Source organism: Mytilus edulis, chromosome 14, assembly GCF_963676685.1.
Source record: "Mytilus edulis chromosome 14, xbMytEdul2.2, whole genome shotgun sequence".
Lineage (NCBI taxonomy): Eukaryota > Metazoa > Mollusca > Bivalvia > Mytilida > Mytilidae > Mytilus > Mytilus edulis.
Window position 1 is genome coordinate 1,680,317 of NC_092357.1, and position 24,769 is coordinate 1,705,085.

Sequence of the window (24,769 nt, forward strand, 5' to 3'; positions counted from 1 at the left end):
AAATTGTGACTTGGATGGAGTGTTGTCTCATTCGCACTCATATCATATCTTCTTATATCTATAAATTGTGAGTTCAGTTGTATTTTATGTATATATATAGAGATGAGTAAAAGAATACTTCGTGTATTGTATCAGAGATCCTTGTAAAAAAGTTGTTTAATTCCTACGGCAAGGTAACACCTCCTGAAACGAAAGCTTATTTTTATAAGCTATAGTTAGAGGAGGGGATAAGGTCTCTGCGCAATGCTAGGTGGTGTTGTCGTAGAAGTTAGAAATAAATAGTACAGGTTCCAGCCCCAGCGCCAGGGAGGAAGTTACGAATCAAATCTAACATCGTTAGGTTGATTTTCTAGGCACTTTATATATATATATATATGAATTCATTTTCTCTTGTTCTACAGACAGTTTATAGCATGAATAGTGCATTTACATAATATGTTAGAAACTGTAAGCTTTGTAATATTTTTGTTCTTTGTGAGGGCATCAAGGTAGATCAGTGAAAGCTAATTGAGTCACCCTCTTTTAGTAAAGTCATTACTTACTTACTTACTTACCTATAGGTACATTTTGTCCTGATGCTTTTTAAACCCCTACTTGACAGAAGAAATATAAAGGAATAACTTTATTGTAAATAATATTCTATATCATATGTGAAGTGATAAGAGGCTGTTAAATGACAGCAAAATTGATTTTTTTGTTCGAACTCTTTGAACAGTTGAGCAAAGATGGACACAACATTTTAGCCTAAAACAGCTCTTGCTCTTAATTTGATTTGTGATTGAATATTTGATACAGCATAGATTTGTTACCCAAAATGAATGTGGTCAAAGGACAGAAAACATTGAAATTTTACATTTACCTATTATGGTCCAATATCCAAAATCTTTTTAAGTACATTGTTAGAATCAGCATGTCAAAGAACCCCCAATTTGTTTTTTTAAATTTAATTAACTATTTCTGTTCAAAGGGAAATAACTCAAACTTATTTACCTGAACCAGTTATGTGATAAAACCACTTCTCTAAATATTAGATAATTATGATATTTACAAATTATAATCAAATAAAATTAACAGTTCACAATATTTTTCTTTCAATTATCACAAACTAGTTTAGATCTGCAACTTATCTATCAATGTCAACAACTTTATCTACGCAATGTACTGTTATGAAATATATATCCTTTAATTAAAATAGAAAAATAGATTATTATCTTATGAAAATGATATTTGCAAATCTGAACCCACAAACAGGATCAAGTAAAAATGAATGTCAACACACACAATATAAATACATTACAAAATAACAACTATGACACCATCATCAAAACGCATATGACGATTTAGTTTCTTGGCTGCAGTTAAAAAATGGAAACATATTTTTTAATTTTTTTTCTCTGTATTTTAGACCGACGGACAGTGTGCACTAGACCTTAATTTACACTTTTACACTAACAACGAGTTGTCGCAGCGAGACACAGGACTTCGCGGAACTCAAATATCTTTGTTAAAGAGTAAATTTATGGATTTTAATACAAAATTGAACCTACTAACACATGCAGCCTCAAAATTCACTCTCAAAAATATGTCGCAACTTAAAAAAAAAATATCGGATTTTTTTTAAGAGAGATAAAAACTTAAAATAGGATGTGAAACTCAGTATATATAAGATATTTAATAAATATCGGAAACATCAATAATTGTGTTAACATCCTTGTTTTGTAGGATTAAATATTTTAAATCATTTTACAACTGACTGCGCTCAAGTAACTTTACAAACTAATAGTTAAAATCAATACATAGATATCTTCTATTCAATAACATTAAATATCGAGATAATTCATACGTAACAGACCAATAGTGACGTACTAAAGAAGGTAACAAGATTTATTTTGTTTGGATTTGACAATAGATCGAGTTTCGTGTCTAGACATGGCCACCATTCTCAGGTCGTACTTTTACAATGACTTTCCCTCTACAATAAAACGAGTGTCGCGTATAGGCATGGCCACCATTTTCAAGTCGTACTTTTACAGAGTATATTTTAAGACATATTCGTCAGTCTTTTTAGACCGTACTTAGCATAATCTGGTCAATACTCTTAGACCGTACTTATACGCTGTCTGTAGGGACGGATCAAGCCATTCTTAGGCAGCAACCATTTGATTTTCTGGGGGGGGGGGGGGGGGTATGTTTTTTTTTGGAAAAAAAGTTTGTTTCCATTTTTTGGAGAAAAAAATAATTTTGTTTTTGATTCTGAGAAAAAAAAATATGTTTGTTTCACCCTCAGCTGCCACTATATGTAATGCTAAAATTGAAAGAAAAAAATAGTTTTCGACTTGTCGCGAAAAAAACGGGGAAAAAAATTTGTCCAGAAAAAAAAAAACATAGCCCCCCCCCCCCCCCCCCCCAGAAAATCAAATGGTTGCTGCCTTACTCTTAGGTATCCGGTCGTTCCGGCCCCAAGTCAATCCGGCCCCAAGTTAATCCGGCCCCAAGTCGTTCCGGCCCACGTCGATCCGGCCCCATAATAAAATATGAATAGACTATATTCACTATATGGAGGAATTTGTGACAAATTTGAACTGTATAAACGGAATTTGCAAAAAGTGTCGATGATGGATCACAACAGGTAAGCGAAGTATTGAAGTACCAGTTAAAGAACTATTTTAAATCGATACAAAACTGAGTGTTAGTTTAGTCTTAGATGCATGATTTTTTTATTAGTTGTTAGTGGCTTTGAACTATAGTTATTGTGTCTATTTGTACAGCAGCTCCAATGATATTTTAAAATGTGAAGATATTTTCAAAGTTGACTTTGAATGTCATGGCGATTTTTTTTTATTTACTTCTCACACAGAGTAGCTAAATAAATATTTACAGTCCAATGGAACCGTAAAAATTTAACTCATCATTAATGTCTTGTTTAGCCAAATCATTAGTCTATAATTGGTTTATTTATTCAATAACTGTCTGATGATTGTGAACTAAGGTAATGCCAATCGTAATCACTTAATTCAATCAAATCCTGATTAATTAAAGTTACGTTATCAACAAGGTCTTTGTAGTTTGATCTTTTGTTTGGTGTTTATATAATTATAATTAATTGTATTTTTTTCAGGTAACATCAGAGGCTTCTATAACACATGTTACACTTGTTTTTCTTTTGTAATATCGAATATAGTCAATTTATTTTTCTTAAAATTGACAATACTTTGAATAGTTGTGTGTAGATAAAAAAAACCAATTAATATGAGTATCCATTATTCTTTATTGCAAGAAAATAACAAACCAATGACACTAAATGCACATGTTGGTCCCATAACACACAAGGAAAAGCCATTGTGATATAAAAACAAACGCATTCTGTCTTCTCTTTTATAGAAAGGACTAGGCAAATCAAACAACATTTCTCAATTTGAGAATTTTAAGAACTTAAAGGAAAAACAAAATTTGTATGTATCAGCTTGGGGCTCGGCCTGTACCGTTGTATATGTAGCTATTTGTTACAACACACGATAAGACGTATTGGATCACAGTCGGCGTTTTACGTTTCCGCAAAAAAAGTCTATGTTTTCGGAAATAAATACCTTACTTTTCCGCGAAAATAGTAACCATTCCGGAAAAAATGTATTAAAGATAATTAATCTGAGTTCCTTGAACCGTTGATTGTAGGAGCATGAAATTTTTGTAAAAGCAGTATGCATTGCGCATTTAAAGTCAATTTATCTACCTCGGGCTGGAGATTTAGTCTTCGGGTTGTGCACAAATCAATAAGCAGATCTCACATTTTGATAAAAAGTGGAAGTAACACAAACACAAGAGGAATGAAGTTGCCATTTTACACCCATGTATCGAATAGTTAACCGTGCCATCCATGCAAATATCACTTGAGTTATTTCATTACATAGACAATCATAGACATTTCAAGTTGGCGAAACACAAAAATATAACGATTCCGACATCATCATCTTTCACTAAGGTGAAACTTTCATATTTTTTTTACTTCAATTAATTCAGAAGAAAATACCGTTTAAATAAAAACTTTTATTTAGGCTTAGCAGGTAGTCATAATCATATATATACATATGTCAAGAATATAATACAAATGAAATACAAAGTGATCATAGATTATAACTGACAAATAAACTGAATTAAAGAACTACTAAGTAGTATCTTCATAAATTTAAAGAATGAAGCATAACAAATTAAAAATTCTATGAAATACAAATGAAATATAAATTTCATACCCGCCAAACCGAAGGTCCGCCAAAAAAATAACCAAATCACAGAAACTGCAAATTGCAACTTTTATAATAATTCTAAAATAATAAGAGAGTGAGTCTACACCATCTTCTATAATCCAAGTCGAGGACTCGAACCTCGATCCCCCATCACAAGGACAGGTGTACTAACCATTGTACTAACAAGGATGCATGATAGAGTCAACAGTGTAAACCTTCTAGAATAATAGAAAAAACAGGATCAAAAGTCTACTCTCTCTCGTGCGGAGATTAAGAGTAAACCTTCTCCTAAAATTAAGCTGCAATTTACCAGTAAATTTGAATTTTAAATTCTTAATTAAGTTTCAAACACAAATAAAATTCATTCTACCTTAAAGGATTTAAACATGTGCAAGAGTATTAGCTATAAAGCTAAAAACCTTATTAAGACCAGTGGTGGACAAATGTAATTTGTCAACTGTAAACAAAGTGTTAATTGGCTTTCTCACTCTACTATAAAAAGTCTTCTCACATTGCATGTATTTGACATCAGTTAGAGAGGAAGCCAACTGTTTTAGTACATTGTTAAAATTAATAACGAACAATTCAGACTGATTAAAATCACATGGTCTGGGTAATACAGAAGATAAAATAATAACACAATCTGGATTACAAATTCTCAATTCATGTATAATATCACGAATGTATTTTTCAAATAAATTAGCATTTATATTAAATACATCATTTGTACCAACATGTACAATTATATTATTAAAATGGTACCAGGTGAATACCCTGTTTTTTAATTTCCTTAAAAGCATTTCACAACTCAGCCCCCCAAAGGCATGAAGTTGCGTATTCCTCATCTCTGGAAGATACTTTAAAATTGAATCTGAAATAACTAAACTGGGTTTACCCCATGCCTTCAAACCTACAATATAATTTAAATTATTAACTAATAAAATTATAACACCAAATAAAAAACATATATCACAGTCGACACATCATTTTTGACGAGACTTGCATCTTATCATTTAAACCATATCTAAGATACAATTTATAGGCGTCACTCTTCCAATCCCCTTGTAATTGAATGAGTTCAGAAGATACACCACATTGGAATGCCCAAGTTGCACCTCCTCTTCTGAAGCTATGAGAAGAATATTGTGTTGGATCTAACCCAATTTTCTCCACAATGTTTTTCAAAAAATTCTGTAACATATTGTAGGACACTGGCTTAGTTTTTCTACCAGATAAAACAAGAAAAGCTGGGGAAGATGCTAAAGCAGGAAATTTTGCGCACATGGCCTTAAATGCACTAAAAGCACACAACGGAGAGGATAAATTTTTAACAATTGGTATTTCTAAAACTCTCTCCCCAAATTGTATAGTCTTAGACCAACGAAACTGAACTAGTAAATAATCTTCAAAAACTGAAATATTTTCTCTATGCAAACATTTAGAGCTATCATCTACTGTCCCAACCAAATTGGATTTTCTACAAATCAAATAGAAAGCAAAAAGAAAAATGCACCAATAAGTGTAACTATTGATATCATCAAAATTTAATTCCTCCCTTATTTTTAATAAAATACTAGGTGTGATTGGAAGAGCTGCCCGAACTGTGTGAGGATTGCATCGTTTTAATCCCTTCATAAACAATCTAAAATAGAATGACTCAAAATGAATAAAAGGTAGATCAAAAAGTAGATGTAACACCTTAACTCCATTCAGATAATTTCTGATTGAGTCTACACTTTTGAATGATCTACTTAAAAATTGTGCAAACAAGCAAAGTGTATTTAACTCGCAAGGCAATGTCTTTAAATTATAAAAATGACAAAACAGGAAAAAGGCTTTCCACTGTATCTTTAAATTTTTTCTAGTTCCTGAAGCGTGTGCAGATTTCAAAGATTCTTGTGCTTGTGTTTTAAGCATGTGAAGATCTACAGATAAACTAAGTTCACCAATTGTGACAGAATCTGAAAAAATTTGAATCTACATTAACATGTTGAAAATTTCTACCTTCAATTGCTTCATAAAACTGCACAGAGTAACTATCTGACAAACTCCATCTGGACAACATATCTGGTAACCTATTCTCAATACCGTCTATATGAATAGCTCTTAATTCACATTCTTTAATTGCACAAATAAAACATATTTCTCTAAGACAAGCTTGTAAAAAACGACTCCTTGATTTCCCTTGATTGATAACTTGGACTGAAACCATATTGTCACACTGAATACATATCTTTCTGCCTCTCTGTCCCCACAATTTCAAACACACAATAACTGACAATAATTCCAAAGCATTTATATGTAAGCTTTGCTGTACAATGAAATCTGGAAACACACAGTGAAAAAACTGTCCATTCGAAACTCCTCCACAACCTACCAAACATGCATCTGAAGCCATATACTCGTCTGGTTCTGTCCACTCTTGAAGATTTAACAGTGAAACACCATTATATATCTCCAAGAATTCTGACCACCAGAGAAGATCATGCTTCAATTCCACGGAAACCTCTAAAATACAATCCTCATTTTTAAACTCCCTAAGAAAATTTAAAATTCTTGATATAAAAATACGACCTGGTCGAACACAACTAGCAATAAAATTCAGTTTTCCTATTAAGGACTGTACTTCTTTTAAAGATGCTGTGTCTTTGTTTAACCAAAATGAAACTAAGTCGAAAATCTCCAATAATCTATCAGGAGTGACTTCCATAGTCATTTTCTCCGTATCAAACCAGACACCTAAAAAACTCATTCTGTAAGAAGGACTACTAGCTTTCTCTACAGATTCTTCCAAACCACAGCTATCTAAAACCCATTTCAATTTTGTATATGAAATATCTGCTTTTTCACTAATTTCAGCACCAGCAAAATCATCTAAATAATTTATCAAAGATATATCATGCTTTTTGGCTATAAATCTGACAGCATTAGTCACTGACTGACAAATAAAAGCACTAGATTTTAAACCCATAGGTAAAACTCTATCCACAAAAAAATGACCTTTCCAGGTAAAACCAATTAAATTATAATCTTTTGGATCTACTGGAATTTGTCTATACGCTCTGCGCAAGTCCCTTTTAAAAATTTTACAGAATTTCCCTTTTTCTGTAATAATTTCAATAAAATTATCCACATTAGGATAATGTAGTTCTATATGTTTACCTAAATAAACATTTTTATCAATTCCATCATTGACAGATTTACCCTTCGGAAAATTCAAATCCATGATAACTCTCCTTTCTTCCGAGTTTGCTTTTGGCACAGAATTCAAAGGAGATACTACCAAAAGATCATTAAATGGGTTTGATGCAAACGGACCTAGTACAGCACCATAGCCTACCTCCTTTTTAATATATTTATCAATCTCTTTGGCAAAATTTCTTGCCCCAGTATGATTTTTGACAATTTTACTGTTTCCAAATTCTTCAAATTTTCTATCAAAACCTAAAGGCCAACCAAATTCTAACATATCACAGATTTTTTGATCGTTATAATCAAATAATTCTTGTCTCCAAAACTTAATACATAATTTAGAATAAACTGGAACTTTAAATAAATCAAAATTATATCCTGGAACGCCAATGAAGGAATTGTGCAAATTCAAAAGAAAATTTTGTTCTGGTAAAATAACTTCAAAAACTGCAATACACAATTTACAATGATCTTTCTTATGTAAACATGCGTTTAGTAGTCAGGCTTTTTTATTTGGGCAATTGTCTGAACACTCCGGGTGTGTTTTTTGGATATGTTCTTTTTGCCAACATGAAGCACATATGTGATGCACGGTTCTAGTTATACCTCTAATAACTGTAGTGCGAGTTGAGTTGCTGTGCTCACATTTATTGCGTTGATACTTAACACAAAACCAAATTTGCTCTTTACCATTCTGGTTTTTGGACACTGATCTAAAATTGGCTTGCCTCACTTCTTTTGGCAAACTTTGTCCACTTAACATAACATTTTCCAAAATCTGTGAGTCATCAGACCATGTTTTTCTACCTAATTCAATTAATCTTAACCAAGCGGCGTAAAATTCTAAAACCGATGCCCAGTTATAAATGGAGCTAAAGTATGCGATTTTCTGTAATAATTTTAAACGTCCTTCTTTTTCCAATTTATTTTTGCAGAAATTATTTATAATTTCAAGTTCACCTGCAACAAGCATTTTAAAATTCAATTGCTTAAACTCCAAATCCTTACTCACATACTCATATTGTAAAAAATTATGTGGAAAAGACTGTGGATTTATAACTTTATCTGCAGATTTTATTTTAAGTCCTGACTTTAACTTTTTACTCTTTTTCCTTGATGATAATTTCGCTGACAATTCATAATCAGATGAATCCTCAGAGCTGGAATTTGAACTTGTTTCAGATTCAGACTCGGTACTACTGTTCCCTCTCAATACAGATTCAGGCAACTGTACTACCTTCTGATCATGAGATTTAGAATCGAAATGTTTTTTCTTATGTTGAGTAGTTTTAGAAATAGAACCCTTAGCTAAATTCATCTTTTTTAATTGCTGCAATAACTCTTGTTCATTTGTTACTTTTTCGCTTTTAACTTTCACGTTTTTCTCTTTTGAAGTTTCAGCGAGATCGGACTTTCCACTAAATTTAGTGTCAAAATCCAAACCTAACCTCTTCAATTCATCATTAACCTCTTTATTTAATTTATCATTAGCTCTTAAATTTGTTAAAGTGATCTCACCCTTTGATTTCTTTGATTTCTTTTTGGGCTTTTCTTCTGATTTTGACAGCCCATCCACTTCCGCCTCCAATTCTTTGATACGTTGGTTGAGCTGCTCCCTCTTGAGTCTTTGTTTCTTTTCTTCTAATAGCTTGACTCTTAATTCCAGCTCTTCATCGGACTCCCGAGGTTTCAACTCTTCACTCTCTTTGCTATTTTTCTTGAGGGGCGTGGTGAAGATCAATGCTGCGGCTTCATTTATCTTGTTATTCTCATCATCTGACATAAGATCAAGCATGTCATCTTCCTCTGCATGCAGTTCTAATTCATCCCGATCTTGAGTTATTATCGGCCATTTTCTGAAATACATACTCATAAGCCATGTCATCTATACCAGAAGTTCCAAAATTATTAAATTTTTTATAGTCTATTATCGCCACTTTTCTCTTAGGACGATCCATAACTAACGAAAATATTAAATACAAGTAACAAAAGCTGTACAATTCTCAACGACGACGATAAGCGTTGATAAAAATTGAACAAACGACGAAATGCTCAAGTTGAATAAATACTATATATAATTCGTTACATAAACGATGATTCTTTCTGAAGAAATGAACAAACGACGAAAAGCTCAAATCAAATCAAGAATAACTTTTTGAAAAAAGAACAAACGACGAAACACAATGTTCTTTAACAAATTAGCTACGCTGATAGAAGTTTCAACGACAAACTAAGACATATTTAAACATAAAAATTCTAAATTATTAAAAATGTTGACTACCTGTTTTCTGGTGTTTCTGAAAAGTGAAAATCAATAGTGAGTTCTACTTTTAAATTGAAATTTTTATCCAATATAAATTACTGTACTGCTTGACCAATAAAAAACGTGTTTAATTTAATTTAGAAAGCAGAGCAACTAAACCTTGACCAGATATGTGCTCACTGTTAAATGAAGTGAGACCAATTGTCCATTTACCAGTTCACTAAATTGTTTTTCTGATTCTTCATTAATTAATCATTTTTAATCAAAAATTTACATATTATATTGTAGACCCTTTTTGTATGCTCATCTAAAGAAAATATTTTTCAAAGGCCTTTTTTTTTTACTGTACACCATACACCTTTTACATTATAATAAAAAAAAATCAGAAACATTTATGAATTACAATTAATATATATCTTTATTCTTATTCCTTATAAATATATTTTTTATTGGGGCCGGATCGACTTTACATATGGGCCGGATCGACGTGGGACGGATCGACCCGAAAGACCGTACTTATACGCTGTCTTCAGGGACGGATCCAGTCATTCTTACTCAGACAGTAGTTATACGCTGTCTGCAGGGACGAATCCAGTCATTCTTACTCTTCGACCGTACTTATACGCTGTCTGCAGGGACGGATCCAGCCATTCTTACTCTGAGACCGTACTTATACGCTGTCTACAGGGATAGATCCAGTCATTCTTACTTTTAGCCCGTACTTATACGCTGTCCGCAGGGACGGATCCAGTCGTTCTTACTCTTAAACCGTACTTATACGCTGTCTGCAGGGACTGAACCAGCCGTTCTTACTCTGAGACCGTACTTATACGTTGTCTGTAGGGACGGATCCAGCCATTCTTACTCTGAGACCGTAGTTATACGTTGTCTGCAGGGACGGATCCAGCCATTCTTAAGAAGGGGTCCAAACCCAGGAGAAAGAGGGGTTTCCAACAACCGTACCCGCCCCCCCCCCCCCCCCCCAACAAAAAACAAACCTGGACCCACCACTTTAGAAATCCGGCCAGTATTATCAAACCATACTTGTAAGATCTTGTAAACACTCTGTTAGAAATCTGACCAGTATTCTCAAACTGTACTTATACACCAGTCTGTAAAAGATCTTGTCAGTATTATCAAACTGTACTTATACACCAGTCTGTAAAAGATCTTGTTAGTATTCTCAGACCGTACTTATACAACAGTGTGTTAAAGATCTTGTCCGTATTCTCAGACTCTGAGTTCTCAGACCGTACCGTTATACACCAGTCTGTTCAAAATGGGACCAATACTCTTAAACCGTACCTATATATGCTGTCTATTAGAAATCTTACCAGTATTTTATTCTAATACAAGTCTTTAACCGTATGTATTCATAGTATGTTCGAAATATGGTCTGTATTAGTCTGTTCAAAATCTGGTCATTAGTTTCAGACCGTATACTTACTACAGTCTGTTTGAAATCTTGCCAGTCCGTGTTTTCAGGCCGTGTTTAAATCTATAAGTCGTGAATATTGCAAGTTGTTGTCATCGATCCCCCTTTTTTATGTCTTTCCATCCCTTCCTCTCTCTTTCATTAGCAAATATCTGTATATAACATTTTGTCAATTCACATGACATGCTTTTTGTTGTTTCATAAGCATGTTAGATTAACCGAAAGTCTATTTTAATACCGGATACACACTACTATGGCCAGGTAACACCTCTCATGGGTTTGTAGATGAACTTTTACAACGCAAATTTCTGTCCCTATCATACACTAATTTTTACAGTGACAGTTTTATCATTCGAATGGTTTTAAAATGTAACAGCACACACGTATAGTTTTATCATTCGAATGGTTTTAAAATGTAACAGCACACACGTATAGACAACTCAACATATTTCTATTTAATAGAGTCTAAAAAACGAACAGACTTCGATTAATTGGATCTGCCCCTTATATAGATATCATATTAGATATTTAAAATAAATTAAAAAAAAAGATTTAAACAACAGATTTCGATCGATTGATTTTTTCTTTAAAGACGATCGTCAAATCTTTTATAAATAAATCATCACGACAATCACGTGACATAGATTGACGTCTTCATCATCTGTTACAGTGACATCAAATAATATTTCACGATCATTTGTGTTTGTCATGGATAAATACGTGTAAGATTCGATTATAACATGTGAGTAATTTTAAATTACTGTTGTCCTTAATTAAGGCACCGTCCAGCTATTTATCTTTATTTTATTGGTCTTGTCCTTTATTGAAATTTTTTGTTTTATTATTTTTGTTAAAGATAAAAATTTTGTTTTGTTCCGAGAAAATATTTCATGCTTCCCCCCTCTGCATCCCACAACAAATGAATGCTCGGTGCATCTTAAGCGTCCCCCCTCCCAATCCCACAACAAATGAATGCTCGGTGCATCTTTAGCGTCTCCCCCTCCCATCCCACAACAAATGAATTGTCGGTGCATCTTTAGCGTCTCCCCCTCCCAATCCCACAACAAATGAATGCTCGGTGCATCTTTAGCGTCTCCCCCTCCCATCCCACAACAAATGAATTGTCGGTGCATCTTTAGCGTCTCCCCCTGCCCATCCCACAACAAATGAATGGTCGGTGCATCGTAAGCGTCTCCCCATCCCACAACAAATGAATGGTCGGTGCATCTTAAGCGTCTCCCCCTGCCCATCCCACAACAAATGAATGGTCGGTGCATCTTTAGCGTCTCCCCCTCCCAATCCCACAACAAATGAATGGTCGGTGAATCTTAAGCGTCTCCTCCCCCCATCCCACAACAAATGAATGCTCGGTGCATCTTAAGCCTCTCCCCCTGCCAATCCCACAACAAATGAATGGTCGGTGCATCTTAAGCGTCTCCCCTCCCCATCCCACAACAAATGAATGGTCGGTGCATCTTTAGCGTCTCCCCTGCCATCCCACAACAAATGAATGGTCGGTGCATCGTAAGCGTCTCCCCATCCCACAACAAATGAATGATCGATGCATCTTAAGCGTCTCCCCCTGCCCATCCCACAACAAATGAATGGTCGGTGCATCTTAAGCGTCTCCCCCTCCCATCCCACAACAAATGAATGTTCGGTGCATCGTAAGCGTCTCCCCCTCCCTATCCCACAACAAATGAATGGTCGGTGCATCTTAAGCGTCTCCCCCTCCCCATCCCACAACAAATGAATGATCGGTGCATCTTAAGCGTCTCCCCCTGCCCATCCCACAACAAATGAATGATCGGTGCATCGTAAGCGTCTCCCCCTCCCCATCCCACAACAAATGAATGATCGGTGCATCTTAAGCGTCTCCCCCTCCCCATCCCACAACAAATGAATGTTCGGTGCATCGTAAGCGTCTCCCCCTCCCTATCCCACAACAAATGAATGGTCGGTGCATCTTAAGCGTCTCCCCTGCCCATCCAACAACAAATGAATGTTCGGTGCATCTTAAGCGTCTCCCCCTCCCTATCCCACAACAAATGAATGATCGGTGCATCTTAAGCGTCTCCCCCTGCCCATCCCACAACAAATGAATGATCGGTGCATCGTAAGCGTCTCCCCCTCCCCATCCCACAACAAATGAATGATCGGTGCATCTTAAGCGTCTCCCCCCCCATCCCACAACAAATGAATGATCGGTGCATCTTTAGCGTCTCCCCCTGCCAATCCCACAACAAATGAATGGTCGGTGCATCGTAAGCGTCTCCACCTCCCATCCCACAACAAATGAATGGTCGGTGCATCGTAAGCGTCTCCACCTCCCATCCCACAACAAATGAATGGTCGGTGCATCTTAAGCGTCTCCCCTGCCCATCCAACAACAAATGAATGTTCGGTGCATCGTAAGCGTCTCCCCCTCCCCATCCCACAACAAATGAATTGTCGGCGCATCTTAAGCGTCTCCCCCTCCCTATCCCACAACAAATGAATGGTCGGTGCATCTTAAGCGTCTCCCCTGCCCATCCAACAACAAATGAATGGTCGGTGCATCTTTAGCGTCTCCCCTGCCAATCCCACAACAAATGAATGGTCGGTGCATCTTAAGCGTCTCCCCCTCCCCATCCCACAACAAATGAATGGTCGGTGCATCTTAAGCGTCTCCCCCTGCCCATCCCACAACAAATGAATGGTCGGTGCATCTTAAGCGTCTCCCCCTGCCCATCCCAAAACAAATGAATGGTCGGTGCATCTTAAGCGTCTCCCCCCATCCCACAACAAATGAATGGTCGGCGCATCTTAAGCGTCTCCCCCTCCCCATCCCACAACAAATGAATGGTCGGTGCATCGTTAGCGTCTCCCCCTGCCCATCCCACAACAAATGAATGGTCGGTGCATCTTAAGCATCTCCCCTCCCCATCCCACAACAAATGAATGGTCGGTGCATCGTTAGCGTCTCCCCCTCCCCATCCCACAACAAATGAATTGTCGGTGCATCTTTAGCGTCTCCCCCTCCCCATCCCACAACAAATGGATGGTCGGTGCATCTTAAGCGTCTCCCCCTCCCCATCCCACAACAAATGAATTGTCGGTGCATCTTAAGCGTCTCCCCCTCCCCATCCCACAACAAATGAATTGTCGGTGCATCTTAAGCGTCTCCCCCTCCCCATCCCACAACAAATGAATTGTCGGTGCATCTTAAGCGTCTCCCCCTCCCCATCCCACAACAAATGAATGGTCGGTGCATCTTAAGCGTCTCCCCCTGCCCATCCCACAACAAATGAATGGTCGGTGCATCTTAAGCGTCTCCCCCTCCCCATCCCAAAACAAATGAATGGTCGGCGCATCTTAAGCGTCTGGACGAATGAGATCGACGTGAAAAACGAGTTGAACCCCTGGCTTATCCCGTAAGAATACTGTATTTAGTACGAGGCTTCAGACGAGATCGTCTAACTTGTTGAAACACGAAAGTTCTTCATTTGCTTTTTTTTTTGTAAGAGCGCTGCTTTCAGACCGAAGATTTGGTCTGGACCGTACTATCCATGTTTTTTTCACAATAAAACGGTGTCATATGAAGCTACTCTCCATGCACCTGAAAATACATGATTTATTTGCAACAAATTTGATATTCCTAAATACCATGTGTCAAGGCAAATCCCCCCCCCCCCCTATAACATGCATGCACCTTCATTTTTCAGTAGCAGTCCTTACTTCCTAACCTTCCTTTATCTCTGTCCCTGTGCAACCTTACTTATGCAAGGGAAGTTAAGTTAATGTGTTCTTGTCCTATACTATATATATTATAATGTAATATTTGCTACTGGACGTTGTGCAACAAACGTTCAATAAATCTTTTAAACGTTCTACCTGGGTTCTGTTGTTCATCTTGTCATTATTTAAACGATTGATTCAGTGTCAATATCAATCAACCACTATCGCAGTTACGATTATCTTCTCAGTTTCTACTACCGAAATTACGATAATCACTTTTTCTGAATTACGATTATCTTCTCAGTTTCTACTACCGAAATTACGATAATCACTTTTTGGAATTACGATTATCATCCCGAATTTTTCGACGGGAATATTTAGGCGCTTAGACAATTATAGTGCACCGTTACGATTCAAATATGATGTAATGGTATAGAAAAACCTTGCAACTGAGTACCTATGGACCAAAAACATGCTACATTTGAGAAAAATGACTGAAATATAATATCTATTTCTGCTGTCGCCATATTGGGATCGTCGTAATTCCAGTTACGGTTATCAGTTTAACACCAGTGATTATCATGTTGTTCAACTTGTAAAATATTGTTGAACAACAGAAAATGAACGACTCGTTATGTCATTAAGATAATCGTAACTGCGATAGTGGTTGATTGATATTGACACTGAACACTGTCTATCTATATATATATGTAACACTCCCAAACGTGTCCTTTCCCCCAAACGTGTCCGATTCCCCCAAACGTGTCTATTCTCCCCAAACGTGTCTATAATATTCAATGTTCCCCAGTTGCAAGTGTTTCATGCATATTTAGAGAGAACATAGGCTACAAGTTTTTTTTTAAAGTTTTTACATTTGTACTATATAAATTAACTTTAGACTGTTGATTGCGTATTGTCCAGATGCAAGTGTTTCATGCATACTATGACAGAACGTAAAAGTTTTAATGCGTAGAGAAAGGGACATTATTACCCGGTACCTATACAGTTTAACTGAACATGTGTGCTTACAATTTACATACGACATAGCCGGAATGACGCCCCCACTTTTACACAGTTTATACTGCTTGTTTATAAAAGTACTTTTAAAAATTACGTACCTTATCTATATTTTTAATGACATAGTAAAATTAGTATACGTTAATGAAATTGCAATAACCAAATAACGCTTGACATGGACACGTTTTGGGGATCGGACACGTTTGTGGGTTAGTTGAAAATGGACACGTTTGGGCGTCTATATAAATGCCACCCTTTGGCGCCCTTTTGCAACTATACATGTTTTACAGTTCAGTGACGTTACGTGGACACGTTTGGGGGAATCGGACACGTTTCGGGGGAAAGACACGTTTCTGAGTGTTACATATATAATACATGTAATAGCATATGTTGAAAATATGGTGATGAATTAATCACGGAAACGTTTTAACATCTTATAACATTTCTTTTTGTGCATATGATATGATTAATAGTTCTAATGTAAACAGCTACATACTAGTATATCATAAAATTGGAATGGGAAAGTGGGGACAAGCTTCAAGATATTTGGAAATGGGGAAACACAAACTATGTTAGAATACAGAAAACTCCAGGAACTAGGAATGATACAAAATATGGGAATGAGCGAAACTTTTAAAGATTTGTATCCGTAATTTTGTTGATACTTGTAAAATACCATAAGAGTTTTATTTGGTTAATGTATGGTATAAAAAGATGTTAATATGTATAAATCAAGTTTAAATCCTTGAACATTTTACAAAGTGAATCCATTAAATACATTACATGTAAATCTGTTGTAATGTTTAAATAAAATAAAATAAAATATTTAAAGCCTTGTTTTACCAAAGGCATTGATCTTTATTATAATATCCACGATTTTGTTGATAGCTATACGTCAATGTATGTATTTTATTTATTGTAGACATATGAGATCAATGGGTTTAAGCATTCATTTTTGTGGAAAATAAGGGAACGGTATGAAACAAGAACCAACGTTTATCATGTAAGTATTAAATTATAAACGATATCGTATTCATTTGTGGTTTTAGATAAATGTATGGAGGGCTGTTATAAAGTAACTATATTTGATGCCCGGATGAAAATATCAAACTATAAACGATAGCGTATACATTCGAGAATTAAATTTGTATACAGAGGGCTGATATTGGTCAACAATATGATAGTGGTGCAAGTATTAATTGATTATAGTGGATTTGAAGGTTGACTATTTTGCACACTTTTACAAATTCGTGATATGAGAATGATTCATTTGGTACCATAACCATTTCGTACCATTGCCATTTCGTACCTGAAAATAACAATTTCGCACCAGGAACTTGTCATTTCCTTCCATGACCATAGATTATTTCGTAGCGTAAGAAACTATTTCGTACCATAATGACCAATTTCATACCGTATGGAAAAAATGGCTGTAGCATTTCGTACCAACAAGTATAACTAATTTCAAAAATAGCTTACAATGCATTTTGGTATGAAATGTTCAGCATTATTATCTTACATATGCAACGAAATGATATACCTTACATTCTCAAAAATGACATTATAATTCTTCCATTTGGCACAAAATGGTATAATGTTCCATATGCATAGTACGCAATGGTTTACATTTTAATTCTTTTATATGGTACGAAATGGTTTACATTTTAATTCTTTTATATGGTACGAAATGGTTTACATTTTAATTCTTTTATATGGTACGCAATGGTTTACATTTTAATTCTTTTATATGGTACGAAATGGTTTACATTTTAATTCTTCCATATGGTACGAAATGGTATACATTTTGATTCTTATATATGGTACGAAATGGTATACATTTTAATTCTTTTATATGGTACGAAATGGTTTACATTTTAATTCTTCCATATGGTACGAAATGGTATACATTTTAATTCTTCCATACGGTACGAAATGGTTTTGGTACGAAATGACTAAGATTCACTGTACAACAATCCACTTTGATGATTTTTTGACTTCTCGAAAAATAGAAATAAAGCATGCTTTTAAAATTAACAAACATGTAATTGTATTTGAAAAAAAAAAACAATTACCGGTTTTAGACAGGGCAGAATTAATGTTCTAGTATATAATGGAGATACTTTCTGATTTTATAAAATTTAAAAATTGAATGTTTATCGTTTAATAATTCCCGAAATGTTTTTAACTTAAATTGCATGTTAAACAAAACCCCACTACATGTCCTTTACTTTATGTACATCTGGTTTTGTTTGGTAGTCGCATGTCAGAGTTTACATTAATCAGCGTGTCTATCCATCCGTCCATGTGTCCGTTAAGGAATCCGTCCGTCCGTCTGTCAGTGTTTACATTAATCAGCGTGTCTATCCATCCGTCCATGTGTCCGTTAAGGAATCCGTCCGTCCGTCTGTCAGTGTTTACATTAATCAGCGTGTCTATCCATCCGTCCATGTGTCTTTTAATGAATCCGCCCGACCGTCTGTCAGTGTTTACATTAATCAGTGTCTATCCATCCGTCCATGTGTCCGTTAAGGAATCCGTCCGTCCGTCTGTCAGTGTTTACATTAATCAGCGTGTCTATCCATCCGTCCATGTGTCTTTTAATGAATCCGCCCGACCGTCTGTCAGTGTTTACATTAATCAGTGTCTATCCATCCGTCTATGTGTCTGTTAAGGAATCCGTCCGTCCGTCTGTCAAGGAATCCGTCCATGTGTCTGTTAAGGAATCCGTCCGTCCGTCTGTCAGTGTTTACATTAATCAGTGTCTATCCATCCGTCCATGTGTCTGTTAAGGAATCCGTCCGTCTGTCTGTGAGTGTTTACATTAATCAGCGTGTCTATCCATCCGTCCATGTGTCTGTTAAGGAATCCGTCCGTCCGTTTGTCAGTGTTTACATTAATCAGCGTGTCTATCCATCCGTCCATGTGTCCATTAAGGAATCCGTCCGTCCGTCTGTCAGTGTTTACATTAATCAGCGTGTCTATCCATCCGGTCATATGTCCGTTAAGGAATCCGTCCGTCCGTCTGTCAGTGTTTACATTAATCAGCGTGTCTATCCATCCGTCCATGTCTCCGTTAAGACATCCGTCCGTCCGTCTGTCAGTGTTTACAGTAATCAGCGTGTCTATTCATCCGCCCATGTCTCCGTTAAGGAATCCGTCCGTCCATCTGTCAGTCAATCCGTCAAAACATGTGTTTTCTACCTTTAAACACCTTGGAGTTCGAAAATGAAACTTGATAATTATGAATTAAGAATGGAAATAGTGAATATGTCAAAGAGACAACAACCCGACAAAAGAGTAGATGTATGTTGGTATGAATATTCGTCACTGTTACATGTGTTAGAGGCAGGGTATATCGCAAACACTTTGTTTAACTTAGTCACCATTTTTCAAACATTGTTTCTGTACCCTTACTGTTAAACTAATTTTGGTTTGGTAATAACACTTTACATGTTTATTTACTAAATCGGACATTACTACAATTTGTGCACACGACGAAAAAAACCCGTACAGTGGCAGTAAAAGTAAAAACTTGATTCAACTAGAAAATATAAATCACCACAAAAAAAAAACGTATAGCTTGCTGTTTGGTATGAGCCAAGGCTCCATGTTCAAAGCCGTACTTTATACTATAATGGTTAACTTTAACAGGTCGTGACTTCGATGGAGAGTTGCATACTAAATCTTCCTTATGTTTATATACATTGAAAGTCATGGTCAATTTTGAGTTAAACTTACTACACTAATTAATCCTGTGCATAAATTGTCCAAACCCGCTTGTCAGGATGAGTTGGGGCTCGTGTAGTTACACATTCTTAAGTTTCTTATGTATATAGGGTTTAGGTGACTTGTTTGTTTTTTGAACACATGTTTTGCCGATGCATTACAAGGGTTAGTTTTCCAAATTAATGAATCTATATTCTTTACAATTGTTTTTCAGGAAGTTGGAACCGAAATTGAAACAACTTGCAATAGTCGGACTAATATTTGGGAGTTTATTTTTACAATGGAACGGTACTAAATGTTTGATAGAAGGAGAGGATCTGTTTGAGGACAAATGGACCATAAAAAGTCTCCTGGCTTCAGCAGCCATTGAACTGGTATTCATTCTAGTTGCGTTCAAAACAGAGGAGTTCCGAATGATTGTTGATAATTCCGAAGCGATTACAATTTTCTTTTTCCTCCATGTACTATCAAGTGGTCTGTTGAAATATTACGACAATGTACCTCTTGTAGACAGAGGGACGGACATATATCCACCTTTTATACCAATCATTGTACTGATCTGTCTTGTTATTTGTAAAGGAGCTCGAATACAACATATCACCATGGTTACCACTGGTCTGCTGTCTTTAGGCGCATTTTTTGTATCGCTTGGTGTCAATAAAGATTTCACCATGAATAGAATAGATTACTTATCGTTTTCCTCTGTTTTTGCAACTGTGTTGAAGCTGATATGCCTTAAACATTTTAAAGATCAAAACATCAAGGTCACACTACGTCTGAGAGCTATTGGTATATTCTTTGCCGGAACTATTGTTGTGATTGTACCCGTTTTAGAATTTACGAACAAATCTAACTTGGGGACGTTTATGCTAGTGTCATCTATGTCTGGTTTAGCTTCTGTGACAGTGTTATACTTATTATATAATCACGTGATGTGTACAAAACCAGTTTTAGAGACATCCGGGTATCTTATGATGGGATACCTATTGCATCAAATACTAGAAAGTGAATCTATAAACATTCTTCCTGTTTTATTTGGTACTTGTGTTTTGATTGCTGCATATATCTGGCACGTGCAGAAGCAACACGACGATTCCAAAGCACCATTTATAGGTAAGAAACGGCACTTGTCCTGCCACAATAAAAATTAAAAAAAAACTTTTAATTTCAAATTGATTGTCCTGCCAAGATAAAGAAATCGAAAATATTTCGATGTAAATTAAAATTCCAAGAAATCGTTTGCTAACGTCTATAATATACAAAATAAACCACAAATTATTGATGCTGCAGAATTTAGAAACAAAACTATTCAAATGTTGTATTCTTGCTAGTTTTTGTATGCTTGTTTATTGAAGTTTTTGGTTTTTTAATTTTCAGCTACAACCCAAAAAACTAAAAAAATCTTTTATAAAGCACAGTACGCAATATTTAGAGAACTACAATTCAGGTTTGTCACCGTTAATAGGAAAACACGATCAACACATTTCCTTGACTGAAACATTATTCTTATGTAGTACTTTCCGTACTTTGACTTCCCTTTAATATCAGTCTGATATGATTTATGTAAACCCCATATATCATTTGTATCATTTTTCTTATGGAATACAAATGAACAGGCTGCTTCTTATTTTGTCATTCTTATTATCGCCATTCGGCCTTAGAGAATATTATCAGTGAATATATAATAACGACTGTCATACAAGTGAGAGGTTTAGGAAGTTATAAAACCAAGTTCAATCCACCATTTTCTACATCTATATCAAGTCAGTAATATGACAGTTGTTATCCATTCGTTTTATGTGTTTGAGTTTTTGATTTTGTCATTTGATTAGGGACTTTCCGTTTTCAATTTTCCTCGGAGTTCAGTATTTTTGTGATTTTACTTTTGACATTGACAATTACATAAAAAATTAAGCTTGCAATTCTTATTATTAAAGTTATGTTATATCATTGAAAATAAACTTATTATAGATACCAGGATTGAAATTCTGTATTTGCATCAGACGCGCGTTTTGTTTACAAAATACTCACCAGTGACGCTTGAATAAAAAAAAGTTGAAAAAGCCTAAATACAGTACGAAGTCGAAGAGTATTGAGAACCAAAACATCCTAGGAGTGTTGCCAAATAAATTGTGACTAAAATCAAACATTGTGTATTTTTGTTTTTCTTTGGCTCTTATAATGTTGCCATGGTCCTTGAAGAGCACATGCAGTCATATTATTTTGTTTTTATTGGCAAAATTTTGTCTGCTCTTTGGTCGGGTTGTTGTTTCTTTGACATATATATTCCCCATGTCCATAATCAATTTTATCATAGAACAAAAAAACTGACAACGCCATGGCTTAAAAGAAAAGATAAACAAAAGTACACACAACATAACATAGAAAAATTGAAGACTTATAGAAACATGAACTCCACCAAAACTAGGGGTGATCTCAAAATATGTAATTGACATTGGTTTAACTGTTTTCGCTAATTCGTAGAACCTCACGAACTTATCCTCCATGCCATGCCTAAATATACCTAGAGTATAAATATTTTATGTTCTAATTTTAGATATATCGTATCCGTGGGTGCATTTTTTTCTAACCAAAATTTTGAAATCGTTGTGTGGCGTTTGTTGTTGTTTTCTAAACGCTACAAAAGTAGAAATCTTTGTTTACTAACCCTGTTTGAACTTTCAATAATGCATGCACATCTTGTTGGTAAACAGACGATTGACAAACGTATTAGCAAATACCTCGTTTAATCCGGTTGAATTTAGAAACAAATGTAGCGTTTGTTCTAACAAACGACGAACGACAAACTGTAGACGCATTTTTAGTGTTTGCATAGTTTGTCAAAGTTTATGTAAACTTTGCAAACGTATGTTAGAAAGAAATGATCAAAATATATATATAGAGTGCATTTCTTTCTAACCAAAATTTTGTAAATGTTGTGTCGCGTTTTTAATTGTTTTCTAAACGCTACAAAATTAGAAACAAATACATCGTTTAATAAGTCTTTACTGACCCTGTTTGAACTTTCAATAATGCATGCACATGTTGTTGGTAAACATACTTTTTACATACGTAGAAACAGATACATCGTTTAATCAGGTTGAAGTTAGAAATAAATGAAGCGTTTGTACTAACAAACGACAAACTGTAGACGCATTTTTAGCTTGTGCATAGTTTGTCAAAGTTTATGTTAACTTTGCAAACGTATGTTTGAAAGTAATGCGCGCTCAGCCATTTGCATCGTTAGTGTTAGAAAGAAATGCACTCATAGATTCTACCACTGCATCGAATGTGAACGATATTTATCCATTCGAGACAGTTATATTTTTAAATTTAAAACACGAATCTCGCCGAGCGTTTTACATATTTAAAATTTAACTGTCGAGATTGGATAAATATCGGATTTCACGAGGTTTTGTGGTGAAATCTGTTTCTCAAATGATTTTCTAACAATATGCAAGCAAACTTATTCCTACTTTTCGATAGATCTGTTCTTTCTATGTGACGTCAATAGGCATGGTCGCCTTTTTTCATGCCGTCACAATAGGAAATTCAGAGGAAAGCAAGAAAACTCGACGTCATAGTCGGATGTTGACCATGCAATGAAGAACTGAGATCAGACGAACAACACCTTGATATTTTTTTTAATATACAATGGGTTCAGATAGTGATAAACTGATGCAGAATAAGAGAAACTTTAATATACATATTTAATATTCTAATTTCAGATATATCGTCCACGAGTCATGAGATGTTCACCCGGATGGAGTTTATAATATTCATGGGAGGTGTATTAGCCGTGTTGTTTTACGTGTTACAACCACGTGTTAGTAGTAGGGATATAAATAATCTTAGTTATGTTGGACTGGACAAGATTGTAAGAAAACTATTACAGAACAAAGCCAGTTGATAAATGTATAAAGCGTAGTGCGTTGATGTAAACGGTTCAGTAAAGGTATTTTGAGGGAGATTTTATCAATTAAACATAATTTATTTAGTTTTATGAATTATTTCATATATGAGTTGATTTTGATTTTGTTTACTGTCAAGTGGCAAATATTTCACATATATTTAGGAGGAGAGCAAACTTAGTTAGAATTGTCATTGTGAGCAATAGCGGACGTCACCTGGTCTACCAATTGCCACTTAACGACAGCCATTTTGAAATCTGTGTATATTGAATGAAAATAATATGATATGCATCAAAACAAATTTAAAGCATTTTCACATTCTATCTGTTTCAATGACAATGGCAGCCATCTTGGAAATGCAAAACCCCGATTACACATTTATACATGGGGGTTAACATTACGGTAAAGTTCAATCATCATTGGTTCATACAATTCCGAGAAATATTCTGGACAAAAAACTGTGAAACAATAAGAAAGATTACTAGATTTGCGATTGCAAGCAATAGCAGATGGCACCCAAACCACATTGTCACTAAACTTCAACCATTTTGAGAAGTTTTAAACAGTCAAAACACAAAATAACATCTCAACCTATCTGCCTGTAAATTTCCTGAAGTTTGGGGTATTTTTCAATGTTTCACATTTTTGAAGTTTTCATGGCAACGGCGGCCATTTTTGGAAATTCCAAGTTCAAAAGTCCAATCGTTACTTGCCTGTTTAAATTTAAATCAAATTTCAATAAGTTTTGAGCATTTTAAAATTTTTGATATTTTTGCTGTTTCCGTGGTAACAGTGTCAATTTCGAAAATTCCAATAACAGTTTCAACATTGAGTTATGCCATGTCACATATTCATGAATTTTCTTTGAGTTTTATCTTATATTCCTTAAAAAAATGCTGCTTTGATGTTTTCTCCCAATGTTTACATTTTCTTCAGTGTCCATGGCAATGGCAGCCATATTTCAATTGCTAAGTACTGTTAGTAGCTCAGGGCACTACTTCCAACATTTGTATAAACTTTCATTAGGTTGGCTCTTATAATAAAAGATTTAGAATTTAATTTTTTATATACTTTCTCAGTTTCCATGGTCACAGAAGCCATTTTTAACCATTCCATTCCATTGCACAACTTCACTAAGTGGTCTGTATTATGGTCCCTAAAATTTTCTTACCGGAACTAGGATCGAACCTGGAACCTTTGTGTTAGTAGTCCGATGCGCTAACCATTACACCACGGCTCTAATTAAAAACAAACTGGAATAGAGTAC

General features: G+C 35.3%; 2 protein-coding genes across 3 annotated transcripts; one reads left to right on the forward strand and one right to left on the reverse strand.

The window, feature by feature from the left end:
• The first annotated feature begins 1,733 nt into the window (after nucleotides 1-1,733).
• Nucleotides 1,734-23,604, forward strand: LOC139504463 (uncharacterized). 2 transcript variants are annotated; one of them, XM_071294564.1, is made up of 4 exons: nucleotides 1,734-1,874; nucleotides 16,788-16,868; nucleotides 19,806-20,704; nucleotides 23,320-23,604. In XM_071294564.1, the coding sequence occupies exons 2-4, from the start codon at nucleotides 16,843-16,845 to the stop codon at nucleotides 23,499-23,501; spliced, it is 1,107 nt and encodes a 368-aa protein (XP_071150665.1). In that variant the 5' UTR covers nucleotides 1,734-1,874; nucleotides 16,788-16,842; the 3' UTR covers nucleotides 23,502-23,604. The 2 variants fall into 2 exon arrangements, with proteins under 2 accessions (XP_071150665.1, XP_071150664.1); XM_071294563.1 differs by lacking the exon at nucleotides 1,734-1,874 and adding an exon at nucleotides 11,782-11,873.
• Nucleotides 4,841-9,260, reverse strand: LOC139503400 (uncharacterized). The gene is made up of 2 exons (XM_071293179.1): nucleotides 8,952-9,260; nucleotides 4,841-6,202 (listed from the first exon to the last, which is right to left on the reverse strand). The coding sequence occupies exons 1-2, from the start codon at nucleotides 9,226-9,228 to the stop codon at nucleotides 5,211-5,213; spliced, it is 1,269 nt and encodes a 422-aa protein (XP_071149280.1). The 5' UTR covers nucleotides 9,229-9,260; the 3' UTR covers nucleotides 4,841-5,210.
• Nucleotides 23,605-24,769: the final 1,165 nt, after the last annotated feature.